This window comes from Thamnophis elegans, chromosome 14 (assembly GCF_009769535.1).
Source record: "Thamnophis elegans isolate rThaEle1 chromosome 14, rThaEle1.pri, whole genome shotgun sequence".
Classification (NCBI taxonomy): domain Eukaryota; kingdom Metazoa; phylum Chordata; class Lepidosauria; order Squamata; family Colubridae; genus Thamnophis; species Thamnophis elegans.
Window position 1 is genome coordinate 65,506 of NC_045554.1, and position 11,548 is coordinate 77,053.

Below are 11,548 nucleotides of genomic sequence, written 5' to 3' on the forward strand. Positions count from 1 at the left end.
CTAGAAACAATGGGGGCATATCAAGCGGTGCCCTTGCTTCCGGCTCCCCCCCCCCCCCCCCCAGTCACATTCCCGAGTAAGGCAGATTCTACCGGCATGTCCACCACAAAGTAGTAAGTGTCTTCCTCTCGGTGTGCAGCCTCAGTATTGGAAATCAGCTCCCCAAAGTACCTGGCGGAGAGGGGGGGGCAGTGAGAGAGGTGGGCTGCTCTGCTCTTCCTCCCAGCCCCTCCTCCAGGGGGCAGGACAAAAGAACCCCGCTCCAGAACTCACTGGCAAAGGAAGGCTCCGTGGGGCACATCCTGCACTGTGCGCACACCCCAACCTTTGGCAGCTGTCCTGTAAAGTTGGAGCTGGGTTCTGCAAGTAGAGGAAGGGCCTCCGGTTACTCCCTTTGCGGGAATATGCTGTTGTGGGGCAGCCATGGGAGAACAGATCCCTCCCAGCCCAGCTCATACAGGTGAACTGGCCCTGCAGGGAAGAAGAGCAACCCAAGGTGGTTCGTGGGCATCTTGACCTGATGGAACGTCAGTCAATCTCTGATGATGATGATGATTGCCAGGGTCAACTTAGGCTGCCCCCGGTATTCCAGCAGGAGCCAGGACACCTCAGCACACTCACCGGAGCCCACGCTGCACCATCCGATTGGGGCAGGACCTGGGACAAGCACACAGCATGCTGCATTCGTAGATGGATCCCATCTCGGGGGCTGTGCCAGTGGTATCCAGCCTGAGTTGGCCACCCTGCATTGGCAGGAAGGAGAAGCTGGCTGGCACTTGGAGTGGCAACATCCCCTCAATAGGGAGAAGAAAGCTGGGCATCTCACCGTGAGGGTCCAGGAGCACTGACTGCGCAGGATGCAGGGACAGCTGGCCACGGTGCAGCCTCCATCACACCGGCAGCCCTGAAATTAACCAAAGCAGTATGCCAACGGTCGGTCCAGCACACATCCCTCCCTCTCTGTGGAGAGAGCTGGCACGATGTGAATCCACCAGGTACCCACTGGCACCCAGCCACATTCTGATCCCCCAGGGTGGCAGAGCAGCAGCTGCATGAAGAAAGATGCTTCCCCTGGTGGTTTTGCTGTTTCTTACCACAGCTGCTGCCCTTCCCACACGGGACTGCAGCCGAGACCTGGCCTTAGCCAACACAATTCTACTGCTCAGCATGGAACGTATAAGTTTTTCTGGCAAAAGTTTATAGTTGGTGCCACTGAAAAAAACAAGTTTGTTTTTATTTCATTTCCATTGTGTACCTGACTTTCAGGAGCCCCATGGTGTGCAGCAGTGGTCACTTCTGAATCAGAGTTACCTCATAAAAGCAGAGTCACTAAATAGCCTTTAATATGCTCCTTTCTTCTATGGGTAAAGTCTTCCCAACATTTTGTATTGGGCTAAACAGTTTTCTCTCGCACACCAACATAAGACAAAAGCACTCTCTCCCTCTTAAATTAATATTAAATATGTATTTTATGAAGTGGATGTATTGACTCCAACAAGGTTAATCCTGGAGTAAGAGGCCCCAAATCTCCTCCTCATTTTAAATAACAAGGCAAGTTTTGAGAAAGGAAGCTCCCCAAAGATGGAGAGAGAAGTTGCCTTCCCCAAGTGGGTAGAAGAAGGAAGGAAGGTGGCTGGAGTGGGGATTGCAGGACTTGTGGCAAGCAGCCCTCCTGTCTGCAGCAGAAGCAACTCACTGCTAGTGATCGCCTGGGGGGGGGGGAGGGGGCTCTTGGGGCCCAACCAAGGAGATGCTGAAGAAGGAGTCAGGAGAGAAGATACTCCCTTCAAAGAAAAGAGGCCAGCAAGAACGGCTTTCAGGGGGGAAAATCTCCACAAGCGTCTGAATCTTCAGTGAAGGAGAAAAGAGGCTGGTACTGTAGGGGGGGATGCAAGTTATTGTCTGCAAAAAAGATGCTGACCCAAATCTGGGCCAGTCTGCATGCTGCATGTGCTGACGCGCAAATGCCAGTCTTCTGCGAGCAACGGTCAGAAAGGGATAGCACGGCTGCCCAGGTCTGCCAGGCTCCCAGACAGGTATCCTTTCCTTCTCATCTCTGTGGAGACCGATAATATCACAATGAATTACTACCAATCTGTTCTCACAGAGAGTGAATTACTGGCTTTGGAAGTGGGGTTAATCAAAGGTTAGTTTTGTAGGATTACCTGGGGGATAGACTGAATTCCCTCAAAAGAGCCTTCTCCTTTTTTAAAAAATAAAGGAAGAATAAAAACAATATTGTGGTTTGTGCCACCCACCAAATCAAATACAAGGTGTTCCTGATGCTTCTTAGAAGCAAACTGATTCTCTCAAACTGAGACAGGGGCCTTAATTGCCACGACATGTGCTAGGAAACAAACATGGTCCTTTTAGCAAGTTCTCAGCCTGCTTTGTGGTAATTTTCTCCTTCAGAAGGTGGAAGAAGCCACAAAAGAATCCATTCCTGATTTGATTCAAGCAATAGGAATAATTTAATCAAATAAGAGGCAGTAGCAGAAAACCTGGAAGACAACAATAGTGTTGGAAATCTTGATTTTAAGTGGAAGTAAACTGGGTACACAAATATTGGACTTCAGAAAATTATGTTTTAAGTCCATAATCTACAGTCAAATGCAGGACAGGAAGTCTGAAGTCTGGCATGCATTCCTCCAAAGAAGGATTTCAAATTACAGTTGAATAATTCTAGGTATAAAATAAATTTAAATAAAAATAAATGTGATTACATAAGGAGCTCAGTAAAAAAATCTGAAAATGCTCAAACACTTATCTTGGCTTTGGGAAAGGCTAACAAGGAAGCATGTCTGCAATACTTTGATTCAAAGGACGCCATCACAAAAGCTAACCTCTAGTTCCTGCTGTCCCACGCACAAACACACACACACATACGTACAAACATACACACACACGTACAAACACACGCACAGTGTGTGCCCCAGATAATGTGCTACGAATGCTGGGGAGGCTTCCCAAAGGAAGCAAGGAAGGAAAATCTCTCACCTGACTTTGATGGCAGGTTTTTATGGGAAGAAGCCCTGAGCCTGATAGGATGTTCCCTGTGATGTAGAGGAAATCCCTGGGACAGGATTCCTGGTCTACCATATTGAGGCAGGGAATGGCAACCTGCTCGAAGCCCCGGGAGACGTCCCTGGGAAGAGAAGGCAAGGCAGCTGAGCGGTGCTGAGCGCCACCCACAGTCTGAGAAGTGCCCATCAACTGGGAATATGCTTTTGTGGGATGGGCGACATTGCAGAGAGGATGGCAGGAGGGAGGGAGGGAGGGAGGGAGGGAGGGAGGGAGGGAGTGTGACTGACTCACCTGCTGAGTATCTGCTCTACCTGGCTTGGCAACTGGGCAGAGAAGGCCTGCAGAGCCCTGCAGGGGGGGGAGCTGAGCCGGGTGCATTCCTGGGGCAGCTGCCCTGCCTTGTTCTTCAGAGAAACTGCGCCACAGGCCAGGAAAAGGCTGCAAGATTAGAAGGCGGCTGGGGCCCCTGGGCTTTGTGGTCCCCAAGGAGAACTCCAGGCAGCCAAAGCATCTTATTCCAAGATCTCTCCCAATCCACAAGCAACCCTCCAGTCCTTTCTTTCGAAATCTGGGGACATGGCTAGGACTGGAATGTCCCAACAACCAAAACGGCCTTCTCGCCAAGAGGGAGGGATGAGAGTAGACAACTGCCCCCCAGGCCTGGAAGACTGAGCAATGACCCCCCAGGCCTGGAAGAGGGCTGCAGCTTTCCTCCAGAGCTCTGCCCTGTGTAGTCAGCTAAGTACATGTGAAGACCCTCCGGGCCCACTTATCTCACCTGAGGCACTCGTGGCACTTCTCTTGGGCCGCCAGGTGCAGAGGTGAGTCACCCCGGTGGTTTCTTGCATTCAAGTCTGAGCCAGCTTCCAGCAGCATCCTAGCAATGGTAGGTGAGCCGAAATAGGCCGCCCTGTGCAGGCAAAGATTCCCCTCCTACATGGGGTCAGAAGGGCAGAGACCCACGGTTGAGTTGGCTGAAGGCCCTGCTCCGAAGCCCTTCCCAGGCAGCCCTGAAATCCCAGCCCCTTGGGAAGAGCAGTGGGAGAGGCAGAGGCCCTCTGCCAAACCTCCCTTCCCAAGGGCTGGATAGCTCCGATGGAGGGAAGAGCCTCCAGGCAAGTGGAACAGAAAGGCTGGGTCAGTCTGGAGAGCTGTTGAAAAGTTGCTCTGTTGGGCAGGGCCCAGAAGAACGGGCCCTCTGCCCCCAAGACTCCCTTCTTTACCTTTGCAGGGCTGCTGGGGCTCAAGGGCCCACTGCTACATGACCCATGAAGCTGAGCCTGGAGGTGTAGTTGGAACCAAGCCAGGCGTGACCATGTGGCTCTTTGGGGCACCTGGCTGGGTCTTGCTTCTTTCCAGCCCTTTCAAGATGCAGCCCTCTTCGTTTATTATGAGGCAGCTGCTGGATATGCCCCTCTCCCCTTCCCTTCCCCCACAGCCCCCATCTTGCACACACTTTGTCACGAACATCTGGGTCTGCCCCATGGGACAGCAACAGCTCCACCAGTCTCTCGTGCCTGTATTCTGTGGCCCAGAAAAGTGGGGTTCTGCCACTGGCATCCTGGAGGAGAACAAACGACCCAAAGCAAGGGGCAGTCTCAGTAGATGCAGGAAGGGAGACCCCCCCCCCCTTTTCCGGCCTCTTGCCGCATTGCACTACCTGGCTGTTCATGGCCCCCGTTCCCTGGGAGAGGAGTCGCTGGGCCACATCATAGCAACCCTTCCTTGCAGCTGCGCACAAAAGGGCCACCGTCTCATCTTCCTCCTGTTACAGGAGATGCTCAAAACAATTAGAAACCTCCTGGTGTGTCTTGCACTGACAGTCGCGCGCACGCCATCCCCCCACTGGCCTTGGTTGAACTGTATTGCTGCGCAGGAGCTCAGTTTAAGCAGAGGCAAAGCTGAGTCAGACAGTCTGAACGAAGCCTCTTGCTGGTGCTTCAGAGGCCAAGAGGAAGGGAGGCTGGCGCCATTCCAAAGAGCTTTCTGCCACTCCCTTGCTCCCCTTTACCTGTCTTTCAGGAGACTCTCTGTTAAGGCCCGACTCTTTGCTTTCTGCAGGGAGGAATTCACAACAGATACAGAGCCTGATGTATTGCTGTGGGAGGCTTGGTCCTACCCCACCCCTTAGAAAGCAGCTGCCTGGCTTGCTCTGCATCTGGGACAGTCCATCCCCACTTCTCAGTTCTGCCCCCCATTCCAGACTCAGGCCTGCCTCACCATTCAGACCCATGCTGCTTCCTAGCAACACTCAAAACTGTTAAAGAATCCAGCAGTTGAGCAAGATGATGGACATTCCACAGAATGGTCTTGGGTTCTACCCAGACTGTGAGGTACAAGAGGAAGATCTTACCAGAATATCCTGGTCCTGAAAAGTACCGTTGCTACCACTGCCTCCTCCTCCTCCATCTCCTGGCACTTGGCCATTGGTACATCAATCACCCTAAGGAAGCAGCTCACCCATCACCCATAAGGGGACTGCTGAGAACATTTCGAACGCAACGCCCTGTCCCTAAAGGTCTGCTGGGAAGCCACGGAGTTCTCCCCTCCAACCCTCTTGCATTTCTGAGAAGAGGGCAGGAGCAACAAGCAGCCTTCGCTTGGGCTTCTGTCTCCGTGGGGTAGCCACCCTTGAGAATGCCCAGGATTCTCTTCAGCTCCTGGACTCCTTCTGGATCTCCGCCCTCCCATGCTAGCAGATGCCTCATAGCTTTGTTTCAGAAGCCAAAGCAGCTGCAGACTCTCCTGGGTCTCCACTCTGGCCCCAAAGAACAACTGGACAGAAGTGCAGCTGAAGCTCTCAGAGGTCTCCATGGGCTGTTCTGAGCAACCTTCTTTCTGACTCTCCACCTGGAAACCCGGAAGAGCCAGCGGCACCAGCCACGGGAGCCCCAAAGCTCCTCTTGACAAGGAGAACCAGGGCTCCTTCAGGACTCTCCCCCCCCCCCCCCCGTGCAGCAAGGTCAGAGCAAGCAGGTTGGCAGGTGGAGGTTCCTGGTCGGGATTGGCAGAGCCATTCACCAAGAGCCACGTGTCTGGGCCCAGAGGCCTTATCAGGGCCAGCCCTGCTCTCTGCCTGGCGTCTCTGGGTCCGTGTTGTTCTGCTGACTCCCACCGTTCATACCGCCATGGGTTGCCTGCTGCTCTTGTGGCTAGCCTTAACTCCCCTTCAGCCTGCCAGGACACAAGACGACAACAGCTGGGTGGTGGAGGAGGAAAACATTTTGGTCCTGAACCAGCACAATTTTGCCAGGGCTTTGCGGACGTATAAGCTGCTCTTGGTGGAATTCTGTGAGTAGAGTACCGGTGGGCAGGAGGACCAGGGGAGGAGGCACCTGGAAATCTTCACAGGGCTCCCTTGGGGCCTCTGTAAGGCAGATGCCACCCTATTGCAGGGGAGCGCAGTTTCCTGGGGGAGGGGCAAACTTCCCATTTGAGTGAAGAGAACTGGATCTACGCAAGGCTCACGTGCGAGGTGGTGCCATTATGGTGTCATTTACGGCCTCAGAAGGCAACCCTTGTTCTTCCTGCTCCCTGCTGCTTTGGGCACAGCCACTACACAAGGCTGGGCCTGTTTGAACAAACTATCCCACGAACCAGAGATTGGATCTTTACACAAAACAGGCCGTGTTCCCAAAACAGCCAATGGCCTGCAAATACCCCAAGTCAGTCCCTATAGCAACTTAGACTGGGGAACATACAGCATGGTGCACACTTGGCACGAGGTGCGCACAATGGCTCCCACTACCTGGGTGTCCATTCTTGGCCAGCTCCAAGCAGCTGCCTGAAGCTGTTGCAACTTCAGTTGGTAGAGGCTGCCCCTCACTGGCCATAAAACCCAAAGTCCCTCGGCCGACCCGTGTTGGTGTATGCTGGGTTCTCGGGCCTTGGGAGCCGTCAGACCCAGAGAGAAGCCATCCTCGTCTTTGTTATAAGCTTAAGCACTGCTCCTACCTCGTCCTGCAGTGCTCAAGACCGGAGGCGTCAGTGGTTGGATTGGCTGGATCTTGGAGCTCTGCCCCCCTTTCTGATGATGCCCCGCAGCAAGAAGCAACTCTCCCTTCCCGTCACTCAGTCTCACGAGGTGCCCCCACTCCCGCTTCCCCCAAGATCCTGGTATAGAGAGAGCGGGGAAAGGGCTCTCCCTCTCTTCCGCATCCTGATTTTCAGCTGCTGCTCTTCTTGACTGCCTCTCTTCTCTCTCCCTCAGGCGTCCCCTGGTCGGGGCATTGCCAGGCCCTGGCCCCAAAATATGCCAGAGCAGCCATGTTGCTAAAGGAGGAATCCCTTGTGAAACTGGCCAAGGTGGATTGCACCCAGGAGCAGACCCTGAGGGCCGAGTTTGGAATCACTGGCTATCCTGTCCTCAAACTCTTCCGAGATGGGAACCGCACCCACCCCATGGATTTCCCAGGTCAGTTGGGAAGCAGATGGAACCCGGCATGTGTTTTTTCAACAGAGGAGCAGAACATCTCTTCCGTGGACAGGACCAAAGACTTTAAGCCACTGATTTCCCCATATTCTCTGATAAGCGCCATGGTCCTTTTATTCAAAGAGTTGCTGGTGAGGAAGTGGGTGGACAGGCATCCACTCAACTCCTCCCCTGGTTCCCATGCTAGGTGAGCAGGAAGCCGCAGGCATCGTGGAGTGGATAAAGCGGAAAGCCGGTCCCAGTCTGGTGCTCCTCGAAGAAGTTGATGAAGTGGCTGCTTTTGTGAATCTCCACAACGTTGCGGTAGTTGGATTCTTCCAGGTGAGGGACGTCCTAGGCTTCTATGCCCCTTTGAAGCTGCCACCGGCAAGGCTCTTCCAAATGTCACCCCTACTCACTCCCTGAACCGGAGGCGGGGGGCTCAGAAATAACCGGAGCCTTTGAGCCTTTTCCGTGGGGGATGTAGCCAGGGATTTCACCACTGTTGTCCACTGGCAGATTCTGCGTGCCCTCTCCCCTGGCCTCCCCCAAAAGCCCTTCCTCTCTCCATGCTGCTGGTGTGCAGAGCTGCCTCTGCCTGTCCCGTCCTCTCCAGGATCTGCACGATCCAGACGTGGGTCTCTTGGGCGATGTGGCCAGTGACACTCCCGAGGTAGCCTTTGCCATCACGGACAACCGGCTCCTCTTCCAACAGTACAATATTACTGAAGACACCATCTCTCTCTTTCGGAAGGTAAGGCGGTGCCGGTATCTTCAAAATGCTGTCAAAGGGACCGTGTGCCGCTGCACTTCTGCAGAGACTGTTTCCTGACTGATGTATTTGCAGGATGATGGTCAGCGGGTAGATTTCTTGGTTGACGCAGAGCTGGGCCTGGATGGAGAAGACCTGGCTCAATTCATCTCCGCGCAGAGCTTGGACCTGGTGATGGAGTTCACAAATAAGGTCAGGAAGCCGGGACCCCATCAGGGACCCCACAGCCTCCTTGCTCTCAGAGGCAGCCCCTCCTCTCTCTTGCATATAGTGGCCTCCATCAAAGGGGTAGCTGCAATGGGCAGTTTGTCATTCATTGGTGCGCTGTGGGGGCACCTCCTTCAGACCTGCTCTTCTGCTGCCCTGTGTCCCTCGTTAGGTCAGGATAAGGCCAGAGAGGAGGGAGGTTCCAGACCTTCAGGATGGCCCGCCTGCCTATCCCGGCGGCACCCTGTGGGCTTTCTGTGTCCAGTGGCTTGAGGTCTCTCGGCCCAGAGGAGGCAACTGACGATGGTTTCCCCCTAGAACTCCTCCAAGATATTTGGGGCAAAGATCCCACACCATTTGCTGCTGTTTATCAACAAGTCAGTGGATTCCCAGCTGGGGCTCCTGGACCCCTTTCGAGAAGGGGCCGCTGCATTCCGGGGTCAGGTGAGTCCAGGGTGGAGATGGGAGAGGAGGTGGGGCTGCTCCTGGGGAGGCCACCTCCTCTCCCTTCCTCTTTGGAAGGAAGGCAGCAGGTCTCCTCTTGCTAAGCCAGCCAGGGGAGGGGAAGCCCAGCTGGCTGTGATGAAACGGCTGCGAGGGCAAATTTGTACCCATCCTCCGTGACTGGGGGGCTTCTGTCCGAGACCACAGGTGCTTTTTCTGCTGGTGGATGTCAGTGGCGAAGGGGCCGGCGTATTGCAGTACTTCGGCCTTAAGGGCCACGATGCTCCCGCCCTCCGTTTCATCAGCATTGAGGCCAACAAAAAATACCAGCTAGCCACAGAAGGACTCACGTCTCACAGCCTCCACACCTTTTGCCAAGAGGTTCTGCAGGGGAAACGTCAGGTGGGCAAAGGGGGGGGTGTCACCCTGGTGCATGCGGACCTCTGGGGAGGAAGGCACTCCCTTATTACGTCTCCAAGAGGTCAAGAGGAAAGGCCCTTCTGGGGAAAGGCCACAGGTGCATTCCCATGAAAGAACGGTCACACAGCTTACGACAAACTGGAAGGGGCCCCTTTGCCAATTAGGTCCTACCTGGTTTGCCTTCTCTTCCAGCCCCACCTGATGAGCGAGGAGATCCCCAATGACAGAGATGAGAAGCGGGTGAAAGTCGTGGTGGGCAAGAACTTTGAGCAAGTTGCATTTGATGAAACCAAAAACGTTTTTGTGAAATTCTGTAAGCATCTGGACCTCAAACACAGACAAAGCCAATACTAAGAGAGACTCTGGGGGGCAGCTCCTGGCAGCGGAGGGTCCCTGGGCAACACAACTAGCCTCCCACAAGGAAGGCCCGAAGGCTCACGTATGAGGCCACAACCACACAGTGGCCCAGTCTGGCTTTGTGGACATCAAAGCAAATGGGACTAACAACCAGCCCTGCTCCACTACTGGCTTAAATGCACGTCTGAAACTGTATAGGCAGCTTTTCTAAAGGTCCCAGCATGGCCCTGAGGTTGGGGGTGGGCAGTTTTATGACCATAGGGCCTGCCAGAGGGGTGTGGAGTTGCACAACTGCCCAAAGGGTTTTACCTCTCCACACAGAAATTAACTCTCAGTGGGGGTGGGTGGGTGTTTGTATAAAACATCAACTAAATTATCGCCCCGCCCCCAAGCCTGCTTGCTGCATTCCAGAACAGGCTTTGCCCAGAGAAACACGATGCAACTGGGCCAGAAATTAGGTCCCATGCTGAATCCCTAAACACCTGTTAGATTCAGGAGGGTGGATTGTGCACAGCAGCCACAGAGAATCCGAGCCCAAGCTTGTGCGACTCACAACCGAGGGCAGGGTTCAGTATTTTTAATCTAAGAACATCTGTCTCCACAGATGCCCCTTGGTGCCCCCACTCCAAGGCCCTGGCCCCAGCCTGGGAAGAGTTAGGAGAGAAATACAAAGATCACAATAATATCGTCATTGCGGAGATGGACGCCACAGCCAACGAAGCGGCAGACTTGACCATCCGTGGCTACCCAACCCTGTACTTCTTTCCCGCTGGGCCAGGCCGGCAGGTAGAACAACATTTGGACTAGGGCTGGGCTGCTGGTTGGGGGAGGAAGGAGGTGGGCCCATGCTGACTGGGGGTTTCTTGCCCAGGTGACTGAGTACAAAGGAGGCAGAGATCTTGAGAGCTTCTCGAGGTTCCTGGAGGGTGGAGGAGGGCAGGTCCTCTCCAACGAAGAGGCTGGAGTAAGTACCAGACCCCTCCAGAAAAGGGTCTACCCAGCTTTCCCGATGCAAAGGGAAGGTTCTGCTTAGCGAGGCCAGAAGCCTCTTCCTCCAGGTTCCCATCTGGACTTTGGGGAGACTCCTGGGATATCTATACTGTAATTCCCAGTGATCTAAGCCAGCTTCTAGGTCTTGCTAGAATGTGGATTCCACCCTTGGTTCCAAGGTTCACCATGAAAATTCATGCACGCTATTTTGGACAATCGCCCCAAGATGGAGGGGGGGGGGGCAGGAGGAAAAAGTCTTGGGTTGAACCTGCCTTCTCCCCTCACTTTCCCTTCAGTCTCAGCTTCCTAAGTCTGTTTTGTAAACAAACAGTGTGCTGCCTATGTGCACAGTGGTTGCTGTTGGAGAACAGTGCGTACCTGGGTACTCGAGTAAAGGTTGCCTCTGCTTTCCTAGGCCGCTGAGACCCCCAAAGAGCCACGGCCCGATGGGATGAATCCACCAGAGACCACAAAGTCCAGGGAGGAGTTATAGATCCTGCTGTCCCCCTCCTGAGCCTCACTTTCTACAGGAGGCCCCCACAGCGTCATAAACAATATAAAGACCTTGAATATCAAAGAAAGACTGTGTGAAAGTCACGTGTTTCAAGCCGTGCAGACAACCCCACCCCCACCCCAAATAACCAGTTACTTTCCTACGTGTGTTGCTACCCTCTGGGCCCTCTCAAACGCTTTCCAGAGCTGGTTCCTTCCATGTACAGCCACCCACCCTCGTCCCTTCCCTTGCCTTGCCCTGCCACAGGAAAGCCCTGCAAAATAGCCCGCTGGGCAGAAGGAAACGCAGCTGGTTGGTGCCACTTACTGCCAGCAGGTGCATCGGTATCTAACGAGCCACAAACATGGCTGACACAACTCTCCAAAATCAGCACCGCTTCAGCCTGCCTGGTGCTCTGGACACCAAAGTC

General features: G+C 54.1%; 1 protein-coding gene and 1 long non-coding RNA gene across 2 annotated transcripts; one reads left to right on the top strand and one right to left on the bottom strand.

Annotated features, from left to right (window-relative positions):
- Positions 1-98: 98 nt before the first annotated feature.
- LOC116517507 lies at positions 99-907 on the bottom strand. The gene is made up of 4 exons (XR_004256469.1): positions 827-907; positions 622-743; positions 274-360; positions 99-171 (listed from the first exon to the last, which is right to left on the bottom strand). It is a non-coding gene; the product is annotated as an uncharacterized LOC116517507 (long non-coding RNA).
- A 5,094-nt stretch (positions 908-6,001) lies between these two features.
- PDIA2 (protein disulfide isomerase family A member 2) lies at positions 6,002-11,312 on the top strand. The gene is made up of 9 exons (XM_032230973.1): positions 6,002-6,315; positions 7,235-7,438; positions 7,644-7,843; positions 8,052-8,189; positions 8,271-8,399; positions 8,733-8,858; positions 9,066-9,260; positions 9,471-9,591; positions 10,240-11,312. Exons 1-9 carry the CDS (start codon positions 6,153-6,155, stop codon positions 10,440-10,442), a joined length of 1,479 nt encoding a protein of 492 aa, XP_032086864.1. The 5' UTR covers positions 6,002-6,152; the 3' UTR covers positions 10,443-11,312.
- Positions 11,313-11,548: the final 236 nt, after the last annotated feature.